Consider the following 17838-nt stretch of genomic DNA (forward strand, 5'->3'; position numbering starts at 1 on the left):
ATGCTCCACTGTGGAAATTAGTGCACGTGACATCAGTGTCATACACACTTCCTTGAATCACTGACTTGAGATGAAAAACGCTTTGCACCCAAACTATAGCATTGCTAGAGGACTATGACTGTCATGACAGGTATATTGTTCAGGATGCTGAGTGTGAAGTTATTTGAAGGAGCATTTCTCCAGAAAGCATCAATCCACAATTGGCCCTAACAAACAGTATGTTATGAACAGCACTAGTTGTATCAGGCACTCAATATTATCAATACTCAGTTATAAACCGTGGCAATCAAATAGCTTGAATAACTCAAACGCCACTGAAAGCTGAAAAAAAAGGACTCACCTTACTATTTGACAATCCCGGCTCTCAGGTGCAGCCTGAAATTGAAACAGATCGTTATATAGTGTTGCTGGACAATTTCTCAATTCATTTACCCAATTAACATGGAGCATACCATTAACAGAAATCGAAGCATATTTTGGCAAATATTTTATAAATAAAAACCATCCCAAACAGTATAATGTAATACACATCATTCAGGATGTGCCTGAAAGCGTTCTGCCTGCTTATTCAAGGGGACTGGTCAAAAGCTTGGACACATTACTATTTTTAATGTTTTTAAAACAAGTCTCTTATGCTCATCAAGCCAGCATTTATTTGATAAAAAAAATAAAACATTAACGTTTTGAAAGGCCACTTTTTTGTGTGTTTTCTACATCTGTCTAAAAGGATAATTCATCATTTTGGGCTTTTTTTGGGCTTACCGCTACCTGGTAAGAACATCACAATATGAATTACAATTAAGTAAACATACAAACACTTTTTTTTTGGAGATTTGTAACATTTAATAAAAATTTTTTTATAATAATTCCCACAAAAATATGAATTATATTTAAATGTTCGTCACTGATTTTATTTGCACTCGATCTTGTGCATTCAGCTAATATATTACACAGCTAATGGATCTATCAAAACAGAAAGAATAATAAATTAAACATTTTTGAGGAAAACACAACTTTTCTTTCCTCTGGTGAACTTTTGAAGCCAGACATTGACCTGATGAAAGTCATAACTGAAGTAGAACTGTGTGCTTTTGGTCAAAAATGACTGATATAAAATACTTTTAATTTAAAAACGGCCATTTCCGGTTGACCTCGGACGTGGTTCGTGGTTACCATAGTAAAGCCGCTATTTTGACCCTGTAAAGATGGCCGGTAAGGTAACGTTTTTTGATTCGAGCTTAAGTTTTTCTTCTAATCGCAACACACACGGATTTGAGTCCGCCTCGCCCGATATAGCAAGGTTTGTCCCTCTATCAAAGGCACAGCATGAGCTCGACGCTTCCGCGCAGGCGCAAGATCAGATCAGTCGCTGCTTTAATAAACTCGCATCACTGAGACCGTCTGACAGCGCGACTCTGAAAACTGAGCTCAATTTACTGTTCGACCAGCTCATCTCAGAAAACTACAACAGCGGCGACCACGACAGCATTCAAGCAGAGGTATGAGCAGATTTATGCGGGTTTCTTTAAAGCTGTCAAGCTGCCAGTCTCCCAAAACCTAGACGGCATGTTTGTATCTAACGCTCGAATGGAGTACCTCATATATGCAGAAGTTGGGAATTAACAAAATGTAAAAATGTTTTTGAAAGAGTTGTTTTATGCTCACCGATGCTGCATTAATATATTTTAAAATTTAAATTATTTATGCGTTGGCAAAGCTGAATTTTCAGCATCATTACGTTACTCCGGTCTTTACTGTCACGTGATTTTTTTTTTTTTTTTTTAGAAATCATTCTAATATGCTGATTTGGTGCTCAGTTATCAATAAAATTGTATTATCGAAATTGTATTATCATTTAAAAAAAAAATTATTCTGCTTAATATTTTTGCGGATTCATTTTCTTTCAGGATTCTTTGATGGAAAGAAAGCTACATGAACAGCATTTATTTATAATAGAAATCTTTTTGAACATTATAAACATATCTACTGCCATTTTGATCCATTTAATGTGTCCTTGCTAAATAGAAGGTTTTTTTTTTTTTTTAAATCTTACATACAAATTTTGAATGGTAGTGTATCATGGTTCCCACAAAAAACCAATGAACCGGCAAAAACAGTTTTCAATCTTGATATTAAGACGTTTTGTTTTTACTGTATCACTGAATTTTTTGATCAAATAATGTATCACAGCCTTGGGGAATATAAGAGACTTCTTTTAAAAACATAAACTCAATTACTGTATACATTCATGTAATGTTTACATATACATATATATGCCCAAAATTAATTAAAATATAAAGTAATAATAAATAAATTAACATGTACAAAAAATTTAGCCATTTGTAATCTAAAAAAGGCAGAACTTAAGTCTGTGATAGGGCTTTATTCAGTGGTAGTGGTCGTTTAATATGGTTACCTGTCAAATTTCATAGGTTGTGTGTGAGATGCTTATGCATGCAAGCCGTCTGGTTCCTCTCAGCCAAGAGCATCTTATCATCAAACTGTGCCAACTGATTCATCAACTTCTAAACCAGCTACAGGTACTTGCAGTATGACCTTATATTGAATATGCGAATGGCTTTTTATCAAAAGGCATCTTTTTTTTATACTTTTTGTTCGTACTTACAGATAATAGTGGATGAGCATACACTTGATGTTCTGGTATCATACTGCTCACGAGCTCTGCGCACATGCAGCTCATGGACTCACCCGGACGTGTTGCTTGCCCTCTCGTCACTAGTGTATGGCAATGGATCCAGATGTCACAGGGTAAGAATTTCAGATCTGGCAACTCTCACTCATTTATAATGTTTAGAATCTAATCCTCATCATTTTGAATCCTCTCCAGCATCTTCCAGAGCTCCTTGGTCCGAGTGGTATTCTGGTACGCTACGGTGACCCCAGCCAGCCTGACATAGAGTTACGTCGTTCTGCTGTGTATTGCATAGCTAATCTATGTCTCAGGTGAGCCATATCCAGTGTCAAATCATGGCATAAATCAAGTCTTTGTAACTGGCTGCTATTTCATATCCATCTAAAATGTTGAAGTTGTTTTAGAAGAAATTAACTAAAGGCTGGAATACACTATGCAGCGTTTGCCCAGATGTTTTCCCCAATTTGCAATCCAGAGAGCTGAAAGGCCAGAGTCAGTTTGTAGATTTTGGACAGTAGGGTTTAATTGTTTTCAACTAGCTATAAGATTTGACTATTAATACCATTTCTAAAAGCAAAGAAACAATTGAGCAGCATTATGGCCCATTCGTATCAAAAAAGATAACCATATAACTGTACCATTGAGCTATAATGTTCTGTTTATTATAAGCACACACGGGGGAAAAAAGTGACTCCACTGATATTTTCCCTCTGTGTCATGTCTCTGTCTTGTTGTAATGAAGGATAATTAAAATGTTATAGTTGTCATTACAGTTATTGTCCTTGGTGAGAATGGCCCTTTAGAGTTAAATGTCAATTTTTTTTGTGTACTAGTGTTCCTGGTCAGCCATATTTAGAGGAGCCATATAAAGGTGTGTGCTATGGAATCCTCCTGCGGACACTACAGTCCCCCAAACCATCTGATGTGGAGGACATCGTCTTCTGTACAGTCAGTACTGCATGTTTATCTGATTCTACTTTACGTCAAGGTGAGGTCACATTAGCGAAAGTTAGATGATGTCCAATTTCTGTAGTCATGAGTGTGGCAACGCATGAAGCCCAGTTCAAACCAAACACTTTTCTGTTGGTCAATGTGAATTTGCATGACCGATTTAAACTTGAGCAGAATTTGAATGGGGAACATGTTCGCATTCATGTGGAGCTCACAATCGCATAGATGACCTATGAGTTTTCTCATCGCAATGGTAAATGTGACCGCACCTTAAAGGCATATTCCACCCCAAAATGAAAATTTTGTCATTAATCACTTACCCCCATGTCGTTCCAAACCCGTAAAAGCTTCGTCGTCTTCGGAACACAATTTAAGATATTTTAGATGAAAGTAAGTGATGGGGGTAAGTGATTAATGACAATTTTCATTTTGGGGTGGAGTAACCCTTTAATGTAATAGTTCACCTAAAAATGGAAATTTGTTGAAGAGGTACTCACCCTCAGGCCATCCAAAGTGCAGATGAGCTTGTTTCTTCATCAGAGCAGATTCGGAGAAATTTAGCATTGCATCACTTGCTCACTCTTGAATCCTCTGTAGTGAATGGGTGCCGTCAGAGTAAGAATCCAAACAGCTGATAAAAGTCCACACGACTTTAGTCCATTAGTTAACATCTTCTAAAATGAATAAGGTCATATGGATTACTTGTGGAATATTGCAATGTTTTTATCAGCTGTTTGGACTCTCATTCTGACGGCACCATTTTTTAGCAAATGCGCATTTTTGGGTGAACTGTGCCTTCACCCACGGAAGTGCTGTCAAACTGTTGGTTATTCACATTTTCTTTTGTTTATGTACTGTAAAAGCTTCCCATTGCTTGTGTTTCAGTTATTGCAGAGTGCTCTGAAGGGAATGCAGTATTTTCTCAATGGTGAAAAATGGAAAGCCGTTCCAAACCAGGATTTGGGCACCTTATTGGCCGTTCTCAAAGTATTCATACTGTTCTATTCTTGTTTTTATAGATGCAGATATACAGATTGGTTATACAGTTAGAAAATGAAGCTGATTTGATAAGTGGTGGGGAGCAAATTGTATTATGATAATTGATAATTGTGTCCTTGGCAGAGATTCATGTTCTATGGCTTGCCGGGAATAAGTGTGGAAATGCCACAGGTGTTGTACCCCGCTCCTCTCCCTCAATATGAGACTATTCCTGCTGCAAAACCTGAACCTTCACAAGACTCAACTGCACAGAAAAAAACAGCTGGGGTAGGTGGCCATATATGTGCACATATGTTAGAAATACAAGATTAAAGGGTGTTGTAAAATCAAGGCTATTAACTGTATCATTTGCAGAGGAAGAAAAACCTCTTAATTCTGCTTAAGTCCCAACAGAACAAGAAGCGCAAGTCTCGGGGGAAAGGGAAGAAAGCTGGAGCTGAGGGAAAGAAGGATGGAGAGGAGGGAGAGGGTGACCACATCTCTGGGCCTCTTAAAACTGGAGGAGGTGGAGTGGATCAGAGTGGTTGGTCACTTGGCTCACAGTCCGCTAGTGTGATGTCCCCGTCAGGAGCGACTCCACAACTCTACCCTTCCTGGAAGAAAGGGAGCTCTGACTCTGAATTCTCTGACCCTGAGGGAGGAATGCAATCTAAACTCAGGTTTGACCATCGGACTATTTATGCCAGGAAAGCTTTCTTAAATTATTAGGTCAAATAAAACATTGACAGGTGGTAAATGACCTAGAAAAAAAAAACACATACAGTGCCCTCCAAAAGTATTGGAACAGTAAAGACAAAATTGCTCTGTTGGCTGTGGAGTCAAGACATTTACACATGATTAAAAGATGAATATGAGATAAAACTACAGAACGTCACATTTTATTATTGGGTGATTCAACACATGTTTTACCAGCTAAGAAGTTCAGCACTTTTAGAGTTTCATCTCTCTATCTGATGTGAGCATAAGTATTGGAACAGTTGCCTCACAGGTCTTTCTAAGTGATCAGCTGTGTCCTGTTGCATTAATTCTTCAGATATTAAAAGCAGGGAATGTGTCGTATCAGTTATATCCATTACTTCTGCATTCTGAATCTTGCATTCGATGATGACACACACAAACCAGGATGAAGATGAGGGAGCTGACTTTGAGAGAAAAGCAAGCAATTTGGATGCTAAAAGAAAAGAGGAAGTCAATTAGAGCTCTAGCAAAAACAAAGGGCATGGAGAAATCAAGAGTTTAGAAACCACCAGCAACCAACAACGACCTGATCGACTGAGAAACAGTAGTTGATGACAGACAAATCATAAAAGCTGCAAAAAAAGAAAGGCAAGATTAGAGTTTGCAAAAAAGCACAAAGGTGAGCCAGAAGAGTTTGGAACTGTGTTTATGGACCGATGAGACAAAGATGAACCTTTATCTAAGTGACGGGAAAGCAAAAATGTGGAGAAAAAAAGGGAACCGCAATGATCCCAAGCATACAGCCTCATCTGTAAATCATGGTGGAGGTGGTGTCATGGCATGGGCATGCATGACTGTCTCTGAAACAGACCCTCTCAACTTTACTGATGATTTAATGTATGATGACAGTAGCAGAATGAATTTGGAAGTGTACAAACCCATCTTGCCTACCAATATTCAAGAAAATGCCACCAGATTCATTGGGAAGTGCTTCATATTGCATCAGGACAATGACCCAAAACACCCTGCCAGTTCAGTCAAGGAATTTATAAGGGCAAAGAAATGGAAAGTCTTAGATTGCCCAAGTCAATCTCCAGATTTAAATATGATTGAAGATGAATTTCACCAGCTGGAGAGGAGAGTAAAGGTAGAAACTCCCCAAAACAAGCAACAATTGGAATTGTCTGCATTAAAGGCTGGGAAAAGCATTTCAAAGGATGAGACCAAGAGTCTGGTGATGTCTGTGGGTCACAGACTCACTGCTGTGATTGTGCGCAAGGGATCTGCAACTAAATAATAGCTTTTAATCTTTTATATCTGCCTCATGTTCAACTGTCCCAATACTTATGCTCACATCAATGAGTGGATGAACTCTAAAAGTGCTGTTCTTTTTATTTGGTAAAACATGTATGTGTTGAAACGGCTAATAATAAAATGTGACATTCTGTAGTTTTGTCTCATATTCATCTTTTAATGATATTTGCAAATCTCTTGCTCCACAGCCAACAGAGCAATTTTGTCTTTACTGTTCCAATACTTATGGATGACACTGTATATGCATATGTATTTTTACATAATTTATGTAGAGATCAAGTTTTTTATGACTAATATTTATTATTTTTATGTTTAAGTGTCCAATAACAGATATGCTTATCTTGTTTAATTTCTTCTTTTTGATATGATTAACTAAATAATCATTTTACTACAACAACAAAAACACATGTATTATTATTGTTGTTATTATAAGTAATTTACTTGCATAACAATTCATGTATTTTAATTTTGAATAATAATTAGTAATTCACATGAATTATAATATATTTATGAATTCAGTTATATTCACTTTTTGCACAAATGTTCAGCAGCTGATACTGTATTTCTGCTCTGACACAACTGTTATATATCATAATTATATAACTAAATAGTATTTATATTTGAACAACATATACCTATGCATCATGAAAATATTGTATTTTGGACAATAAATTATAATTTAATTTAAAAGTGTAATTTAGTTAAATAATGCATATGTTCATGCTTAATAATTAATAGTTCATGATCATCAATATTATTAATACTAATTATCATTGTTATCATAAATATTAGGGTTTTGTGCATGACTCTGGCAAAACTTTAAGTAATTTTATTACTAAATTAACTAAACTATAACTAAATATAATTATATTACATCAATTCTGAATATTTTGTATTCTATTGTGTAATGTTCAATAAAATAGTATTATTGATCATTTATTATTATTTAGTTTAAAGTGCTACATCAAATATTTCGGTAACATTTCTCTAAAGTATGATTGGCTGTTACGTAAGAAGTTCATTAGTTAATCTACTTTTCTGTTTTGTAATGAGATATGATTGCATTGTCATGGCTTTACATGTAAATGTGTTTGTTTTGGCTGCTGTCTCTCCTAGGTTGTATCAGGCACGTGTGCGGCAGAGTGCCCTTCAGTGCTTCCTGGCTGTGGTCAAGTGTGTTGAGAAACGAATCCTCTATGGCTACTGGTCTTCCTTTGTTCCAGATGCTCCTGGGATTGGAGGCCCCCCTCCTCTTACCCTCATGACCATTGCCCTAAAGGATCCCTCCCCAAAGGTAAAACACAAGTCCACTGTTGGCCATTTACTTTCTGACCTGAGATAGATTTGACTTTTGATGCATGACATTTGCTCCTAGGTACGGGCAGGCTCTCTGCAGGTTCTGTCTGCTCTTCTAGAAGGTTCTCGCCAGTTCCTCTCCACCGCTGAAGACACCAGTGCACCCCGCCAGGCCTTCACTCCCTTTTCAGCCACATTAGCTGCCAGTGTCAGAGAGCTGCACCGCTGCTTGCTGCTAGCACTCATAGCGGAGTCCTCCTGTCAGACACTCACTCAGGTCCTAAAGGTAAAAGAAGACACACTCACACCAGTGTTCTTTTTATTTACTCCAACTTAAAACATTAAAAATCATTTTTGGTGGCTGAAATAAAAATTATTTATTTGAATGCCCATTAGCAATGCTCAAGAGCATTCTATTATAATTAAGAACTTCTATTATAATTTGTTAAATTATAAGTAACGCATGCAGTGGCTTCAGAATGAGGCTAGACCTTTTCTCAGAACTAACTTAAGCAATTTTGCAATCATCAATTGGCACAAATACCAGTAAATTCACTAACGCAAAAATGAGTAAATCATGTTTCATGATTCATGTAAATACTCTCCTCCCATATATTTTGCCACCGAAAGGGAAACTTCTACAAATGCATTTGCAATAAGATCAGCTGCAAAAATAACTGTCCACACATTTTCAGCACTAATTTTTCAATGTGCCTTAAAAAAAAAAAAAAATTTAGTACAAAAAGGGGGTTTGCGCTGGTTCAAGCTGCAAGTAAATGTGGTCCAAAGAAAGTGAACACTATTTGCGTTTTGTCTTTCAGTGCCTTGCCCACCTAGTGTCCAACGTGCCCTATAATCGTCTCAGACCGGGCCTGTTGAGCCCACTGTGGAAACAGATCCGTCCATATGTGCGTCACAGAGGTACTATAAGTTGTACTATTAAAACTCTCCAGATGTTGAATAATTGGTCTAAAAAAAAGTTTCTAACAATTCAGCCAATTTGATTATCCACCATTCTGTCTCTTCCTCCCATGGTAGATGTGAACGTCCGTGTGTCCTGTCTCACCCTCTTCGGTGCATTAGTCTCAACACAAGCCCCCCTCCCTGAGATCCAGCTCCTCCTTCAGCAGCCCGGATCCACATCCGCCCTCAGCACCTCTGGCATCAGCACCCCTCAGGAGCTCTCTCACAACTGGAGACTTCCCGCTCGGAGAGACGGAGAGGCCGCTTCTCCTGGAGGAGTTGAGGGGTGTCCGGAGGGGCCGTGCTGGCTGTTGCAGCTGTGCGTGAGCCTGGTCACTCAACCTCGTGAGGAACTGTACTCTGATAGTGACGCCGGCGGGTCAAGTGGAGCATCGCTGGAACCTTCACCCGTACGACTTGAAGCCCTCCAGGTTAGTGGTCTGCTTGTGAAGATGCAGCCACAGCATTTGCGCATCTTGAAATGTTTGTCTTTAATTGTTTGTGGTTTATTTCAGGTTTTGGCTCATCTTGTGAAGTGTTACTTCTCATTGGCTCAGACGTCTCTGTTGGAGTTGGGGCAACTCAGTGCTCGCTGTCTCACAGAGCAAGAGCCTTCTGTGCAACTTCATGGCGCTAAAGTATTGGATCTTTGTTTTTGTAATTTTCTCTCATTGGTGCTTACAATGGTGAACATTTTGTTCAGATCCCTAAACTTAAAGGCATGTTCGCAATAAGAATTCGGGTTTTCCATGTGTGTCTTTCAGACCAATGCATAAAATACTGCAGATGGGATGTGTGAATTCTCTCTCTGACAGCAGGTGGCGCTTATGGAAAAGCACTAATTTAAATGTTTTTAGGTCTGAAATGTTTCTCACACCGAACATTCGTCTTGATGTGAACAGGACTTTATTCTTAAACGTAAGCAAGTAACTTGTCCTGCACTATTTGTGCTGTATGAATAATACTTCAAATTGTAAGTCTTGTGAGTCAGTGACCAATTCATAAAGATGCTTCATCTCTGAATGAATCAGAATGAACTGACTAAATTACTCCTTCATCAAGATGCCACCATCTTTTGATGGATTTAGTTTCAAATTGGAGTGTTTTTTTATTTTATTTTAATAATTTTAATTTCAATATTCAATGTCACGAAAAAAACATTTTTTTATTATTATTATTATTTATGCAATGTTAAATCAAAATATGTCTTTCTGTTGCTACTTTTTTGTAATATCTATTCTTTTCTCATTTAACACAGTAATGACTTACATTATCTGGTAGGGGGGATTTATCAGCCCAAATTGCTATGCAGTTAAATTGCAATTAATTAAGAGGCACATCAGGTAATTAATTAGATTAAAAAAGTTGTACACTTGACAGCCCAACTTTATAGTTTTCGTTCTTGGTGTGAATGGGCCTTTATTCAGGTGAGGTGTACTATTACTTTTCTAAAAGTTCAAACTCATGGCAATGTGCAATAAAAAATTGTTCTGATCTGATTCTGATAATGGAAACTGATTCACGTAATGGTTGTTGTGTGTATTTACTTATTATTAAAGAATTAGCATGACTATTAAAACCTACATATTTATAGTTATTGCTAAAGTTAATGTGCTTGGTATAAACCACTCAGAAAACCTTAGCAACAACCTAGAATCATCGCAGTGACTGTAGCATGAGCAAGCACCTGTCATTTTCTTTCATACATTTTTCACAATTTCTGTGTATTTTACAAGCTTCTGGAAGAACTGGGAACAGGCATTATCCAGCAGTACAGAGCTGATGCCAACACCACTCTACAAAGTGCCAAATGCATGCCAGTGTGTCAGGTATTGTACATGTGATACAAAACTTAATTCAAAGTTTATGATGTTGATGTAATGCTGGTCTTTTGCCCTTTTCAGGTGGTTGAGTTCTGGTCCGAGGTCTTGGGTGGTCCACTGATCAGTGCCTTACAGAACGAGCAGCATCCCACCCTACAGACTAGTGCATGTGACACCCTCTCCTCCATCTTGCCACAAGCTTTCAGCCAGCTGCCTGTGAGTGTGTTTGACCTCTTGAGTTTCCACATGTGATATTCTTTGTGATATTCATGTACAGGTATATCACTATCTGCAGGATAAGACACAAGTGCTGTGTATCACAATATTGCTGGGACTGACGTACAGCGAAAACTCACTGGTAAAGGCGGCAGCAGTGAGAGCTCTTGGTGTATACATCCTCTTTCCCTGCCTGAGAGAGGTACGGGATCAGCCTTCTCATATAATGAAAGAGATTCACTTTTAATTTCTTAGACTATTCTAAATATTAAGAACATAATTTATTATTTTGTTTTACTTTTTACTTATTTAATATATATGAAGTTTTGCTAAATGTAAATCCACCTTCATCTACGTACTTTGCACTGATTTAACTTTACTAACTTTGCATTTTTTTTTTGATGACCACAGGATGTGATGTTTGTGGCAGACACGGCTAATGCCATCCTCACTGCTCTGGATGACCGCTCGCCAAACGTTCGTGCAAAGGCAGCCTGGTCACTTGGCAACCTCACCGACACACTCATTGTCAACATGTAAGAAAGACAAATGACCACATCTTTGTGTGTGTGTGTGTGTGTGTGTGTTACCTTAGTCTAGAATACTGATGGTTTCCTTTCTCATCTGTCGTCCTCAGGCAGTCAGTGGGGCTGGAGTTTCAGGAGGAGTTCTCTGATATGCTGCTGCTGAACATGCTGAGATCTGCCACTAAAGCTTCAGGAGATAAAGACAGGGTGGGTTTTTCTTTTTTGTTACTGATGTCAGAAGCCTTTTACATGATGTGTTCAAAGCATCTTCAAAAGATGTCTAAAGTCGTTATATATAAAATGTGTTCCACCTTGAAACTTGTAGAATGTTTATTCACTACGCTAAATGATACAATTATTTAAGATTACAGGCTAGGAATTTCTGATTTGTACCACTGTTGGAGAGTGAGTTGTTTGTTAAAATTAATTTATTAGGGCAGATAAGATCCCAAAACCCATCACCCATCAAAGCCAAAATGTTACAACTAAACAACTTTATTTAATGTTATCAATGAAATTATAGTTCATTTCTTAATTTACTGAATGTTACTAACACACACACACACACACACTCAGCTGAGCTCGTGTTGCATTTCTTATTTTTATCATCACACTTTGGAAACTTGAAAAAAAAATTTCACGATTCTTTGATGAATAGAAAGCTCAAATGAATAGAATTTATATTTTTTGGACATTGTAAATGTCAGTTTAAGGCATCCTTCTTATTAATTCCTTTCTAATTCTTACTGAACCCAAACTTTTTTTAGTATAGTTTCAAAGTGTTTTATTGTAATTCTTGTTATCAGTTGATATTGGATATTAATTATTCAATGTTATTGATTATTAAACTGTGGACATTTCTGTCTATTCAAGATGTCTTAAAAAAACCTAATGTAACCTTTTCTAAGAATTACTTGGAGTGTGTTCTCTGTAATAACACTTTGCCTTTAAGAGTAGCTGTGTAAATCTGTGTTCATGCATAAAGAATAAATGTGACCCTGGACCACAAAAGCAGTCTTAAGTCGCTGGGGTATATTTGTAGCAATAGCTAAAAATACATTGTATGGGTCAAAATGATCCATTTTTCTTTTATGCCAAAAATCATTAGGATATTAAGTAAAGATCATGTTCCATGAAGATATTTTGTAAATGTCCTACCATAAATATATTAAAACTTAATTTTTGATTAGTAATATGCATTGCTAAGAACTTTATTTGGACGACTTTAAAGGTGATTTTCTCAATATTTAGATTTTTTTGCACCCTCAGATTCCAGATATTCAAATAGTTGTATCTCGGCCAAATATTGTCCGATCCTAACAAACCATACATCAATGGAAAGCTTATTTATAATTATATACATCAGCTTTCAGGCCAGGGTCACAAATTGTTTAAATTCATCATTTGAAAATAGACCTTTACTAATTATCATTAACACATTTCAGTTCCTTGTTCATCTTTCCATATATGGTTTTATTGGCCATGATATTAAAATAGTACAGAATTATATAGGTCAGAATTTGAATAATGGTGTATCTTTATTAAAGGCAGAAACAAAAGCCGCCTTTCCACAATGTATCAAGTGATAATGAACTCCAAGCTTGATGAGGGTTTCCTGTGTTGCAGGTAAAGAGCAATGCTGTCCGTGCGCTTGGGAATCTGCTTCACTTCCTGCAGCAGGTGCACCTGGGAAAGCCTGTGTTTGAGCAGCCTCTGCAGGAGGCCATGAGGGCTCTGATTGATACAGTTAGAGGAGATGCAACCATGAAAGTGCGCTGGAACGCCTGCTATGCACTGGGCAATGCCTTCAGAAATCACAACCTGCCTCTGGGTGAGTGAACATTAGATTTATTGAATTAAAAATTAAATAAAAAATTCAGTTCCTGAAAATAAAATAAGTTTTGTTTTGTTTTTTAAATAATAATTATTTATCTATTATACACTACTTTATTTACATTCGAAAAATATTTGTCTAAAAGTCAAAGTATAAAAACATGATATCATTTATTATATTTATTACGAAATAGTTTTTATCTTGATAAACGTTTACACTTTTACATGTTTTTTTGTGTGTATTCAAAGTGTAAGGAAAATGTTATCACTTTTTTACTTGGTTACACCACATGACATTTTATATAATAAAAGTTTAAAGTGGTATAAAAACCGAAAATTAGATTGGAAAAACATTTCTTTATCATGGCGAAAGTATACTTGGATTTTTATGCATACAATAAGGTATACGTTTATGCACGTGACGTAAATTTTGTTCACAGCCTAGTATGTGCATATCTAACACCATAAACTCACACGTGTACGTTGAATTTGTTCGCAATAATTATTTGGTCCACAAGGTGGCAACACTGACCCGGGCTGTTGTTTCACAGTCAAAAAAATAAATGTAAGCGACAGAACAACAACAAAAACAAACTACAGGAGATGTAACTGTAATAGACACCTGTGTTGAACACTTTAGTGAGGGGGTAAGAAATAAACGCAACAAAAACAGAGAACAAAAAAAAGCGCAGACACTGGGCAAAGTTTCTAGTGCACATGTTGAACGCCTGTGTTGATGCACGCTATCACGCAAAAGCACGCTGTGTTTGGCTATACGTATGCGCTAAGCATTTGAGTCAGAACTAAAGTTCACTTTAGCTCTTGTTTGTCGCATCTAGAGATCAGAATATCATAGAGATTTAGAGGTGGGTTAATTTGGCCACGTAAGTAAAGCTTTGAGCAGAGTTTGAGTTGCACTTACAAGTTCTACAAGGACGTGAATGTTTTTTTACAAGGTGGGATCTCATAATTACGGTAATTGATGGCGTGAACGCAGTTTAACGCACATGATTTTGCTTGCAGGTTCTGCTGTCTGGTCTAAAGAAGCTTACTCTGCCCTGTCCTACGTCGTCACTTCCTGCAAGAACTTCAAAGTACGCATCAAATCCGCTGCTGCACTTTCTGTTCCATCAACGCGAGATTGTTACGGTGATGTTCACCAGTTCGCCGAAGTGTGGCGAGCTTTGGCTCAGGCGCTTGAACACAGCGAAGAAACGGAGGACTTCCTTGAATATCGTTACTGTGCTAGCTTACGCTCACAGCTCTGCCATGCTCTCCTGCACCTTCTGTCCGTATGCCAGCCTGATGACCTTCCAGCGCTGAGGTTATCACTGAGTGACCAATCCAGACCAGTGCTACAGGGCTTCCTGATTCACTACCTTAGCGATAAGGGTGTGACTCTGGCTCCTGGGGTTGATGGTGTTGCGGGGGAGGAGGCTGGGGATCATGCGGTTCCTGAAGATGGTTTGATGGTGCTCAACGAGACCCTGACCAGGCTGAAGAGACAGCTGGAAGAGCCCATGCTGGACAGCAGTGAGGATCTGAAGACTGTGGTGAATTTCCTCGAAGATGTAGTGAGGAACTTTGAGGAGTTGAAAGAATCTGACAGCAAAGATTCCTCCTTTACACTCAGCAAATCACCACAGCGAAAGTGAAAATACAGATGTGTTCAGCGGTGATGAAGCCATATGCCATGACTATCTGAGGTTGAACCTGCCTTTTAGATTTTATTAAAAATGTATACATTTCAAAATGTCAAAAAAATTCCTGTAAATTCTCGAGTTACACTTTTAAAGAAAAAGTTCACCCAAAAATGAAAATTCACTGTCCTTCAGGCCATCCAAGATGTAGAGGAGTTGATTTCTTCATAGAAACACATTTGCCAACACCAAGGGATCCTCTTCAGTGAATAGGTGCCATCAGAATGAAAGTTCAAACAGCTTATAAAAGCGTCACAATAATCATGACTAGTCCATCAATTAGCATCTTGTGAAGTGAAAATCTACGTATTTGAAATAAGTCCATCGTTAAGTCATTTTTTTTACTTTAAATTGTCACTTCTGACCAAAATATGGGTCTATAATTCATAACCCTTCCTCCATGGAAAAAGTTCCATCCCCTGCTGTCCTCTCACATTAAAATGTAATGCTAAATTTCTTCAAATCTGTAACAATGAAGAAACAAACTCATGTGCATCTCGAATGGCCTGAGGGTGAGTACATTTTAAGAAAATGTATGCTTTTGGGTGAACTATTCCTTTGAAACTAATTTCACTTTGAGTGATTTTAAAGCAAATAGACATTCTTACTTGTAAACTCAGTGTTATTCAAGGAAATCATTCTGAATTATTCACGGACACACTTGGTATGCAGGTGTGTACAGAATGTAAAGTTACTAAAAATATGCATTTTTATTATACCAAGACAGTATATTACACTATCATATACAGACTGTTATGACAGTATATTAACTAATGCAGACATTAATATAGCAACATGCTGTAATTTTACATACAGTTTGGGTATAAAAGGAGTTCAGACATTTTTCCTCACTTACCCCATTGTAGCAAATTATCAATTTTTTTTTTAAGTAATACAGTTTTCTTAAATTTAGCTAGAACTGTATTGACATCTCATGCTCTGAAATGTATTAAGACAACAGGTTTGCTGGGGTTTCTCTGTGTTATTTTGTAATGTTAGGACTAAGGTTGTGATTGGGTTTATGCATTCTGCACAGCTGGAATATCCTGGTTAAATAATTTGTGAAAATGTGAATCATGATTTCACACCATTTTCTTCCAAAGTAATTTACAGACAGTAATTACTGCCCCGTATAATTGAGAAGAACTGGTCTTACTGTAACTTCCATTTCTAGGTCATTCGTACTTAGGGTTGAATCAGTAACTTGTATTAGCAGCCATTAGGTTAATCATAAGGTTACCACTACATCTCTTTATAGACGCAGAGTATCTGGACACTTTCTGGTTGTCAAATATTAGCGGAAAATATAATGAACAAGACCAAAAAATAAATAAATTCACTGAAATAATATATATATTTTCATTTAGTACTGCCCTTACGAAGCTACAGAAGATACTTGCATGTTTTCCAGAAGACAAAATAAGTAAAATTTACCTTTATCTTCAAATTCACTAAGTTTTCACCCCCCTTACACTTCATTCTGGAGCATCAGTGAATGTTTGAATCTTCTGTAATAGTTGCAAATGAGTCCCAAAGTTGTCCTCAGCATGAAAAGATGGATGTCAAAATCATAAGTCATTGTTGGAAAGGGTTCAAATACACAAAAATGCTGGAAAACCAAAGAATTTGTGGAACCTGAAGGATTTTTCTGAAGAGCAACAGAAAGTTTAAGTGTTCAGGACAAACAAGGGACTCATGAACAACTATCACTAAACAAAAAAAACACAGCTTTGGATCGTTCAGGTAACAACACAGTATTAAGAATCAAGGGTATGTAAACTTTTGAACGGGGTCATTTTTTATAAATTCAGCTATTATTTTCTCTTGTGGACTATTTTAAACATCTTTTATGTGAAATATCTTATTCAGGTCAGTACTAAATAAACCATTACATGCATTGTGTATGATCCCTCATATTTTGGTAAAATAATTAACATTTTGAAGATTTTGAAAGGTGTATGTAAAGTTTTGACTTCAACTGTTTATATATTTGTTATAAACATATTAAGTACAATAAACATTACATCAGGATATCCCAAACCAGGGTTCATGACTTAATGAAGAGCTAATAATTCAATCATAAAAATGTGATTCAAATATTTTTAAATTAAAACAATCTGAACACAACATTTGAACTCGTAAAAAGATGAATTATTGTATTTCTTTACCTAGATGTCGGTATGACCATAAACTGACATCAGAGAGCTGTGAACATTTAAATGAGTATAAATTGAGATGTTATCTTAAAATGTTGGAGAAAAAGTTTGGGAATTCTTACATTACGTGAACAAACATTAATAAACATGGAAATTACATTACACAGAGTCGCCCAGGTTTGGGTTTTTTTTTCTCCCCCTAGACATCCAGAATCAATCATTAGTGAAGTTCACTGGATATGATGAAGACAGTATTTCACAGCTATGCATTACCAGTGTTTAGTAACTGGCATGAGTTTTTTTTTTTTAATACATTTTCTTATTGAGTGCTGCCTTTATACTGTACAGTAATGATGCAATTTGTCTTAACAGTAAAATGCTTTCTTTAAATCCAGTGGTCAAAATGCTGTGTGGCCTCTCAATTTTCTATGTAATTGTAGTCACCTGACTGGTGGCTGGTCTCTGTGTCTGATTCTGCAAAACTAGAAGATTTTGCAAACTTAGGTGTTTTGTTTTGCTTTTTTAAAAAGAAAAATTTAGAACTATTGAAACTTTTTAATAGACAAAACAGTTTATGTAGCTCTTACATATCATAATAAAAAGAAAAATAGTGTAATAATAAGAATACAAAAACAATAAATAAATATAGCTGCAAGCAGCAATTACCGGGGTTCAAGCACTTAAGGTGGTCTTGGCACACCTGGATGTATAGCTGACAGTTAAACGCAT

At 36.8% G+C, this 17838-nt stretch overlaps 1 protein-coding gene across 1 annotated transcript; it reads left to right on the forward strand.

Moving 5' to 3' along the window:
• Positions 1-1205: 1205 nt before the first annotated feature.
• Positions 1206-17502, forward strand: LOC306856024 (HEAT repeat-containing protein 6-like; the record flags this gene model as incomplete). Its single annotated transcript, XM_079394989.1, has 20 exons — positions 1206-1499; positions 2433-2540; positions 2629-2769; positions 2849-2964; positions 3487-3601; positions 4490-4591; positions 4727-4870; positions 4988-5262; positions 7712-7889; positions 7971-8177; positions 8713-8812; positions 8930-9285; positions 9370-9492; positions 10591-10683; positions 10759-10893; positions 10973-11095; positions 11305-11429; positions 11531-11627; positions 13047-13251; positions 14277-17502. The coding sequence occupies 20 exons, from the start codon at positions 1206-1208 to the stop codon at positions 14906-14908; spliced, it is 3669 nt and encodes a 1222-aa protein (XP_079251115.1). The 3' UTR covers positions 14909-17502.
• Between the last annotated feature and the right edge of the window lie 336 nt (positions 17503-17838).

This window comes from Barbus barbus (assembly GCF_936440315.1).
Source record: "Barbus barbus genome assembly, chromosome: 36".
NCBI classification, from domain to species: Eukaryota; Metazoa; Chordata; class Actinopteri; order Cypriniformes; family Cyprinidae; genus Barbus; species Barbus barbus.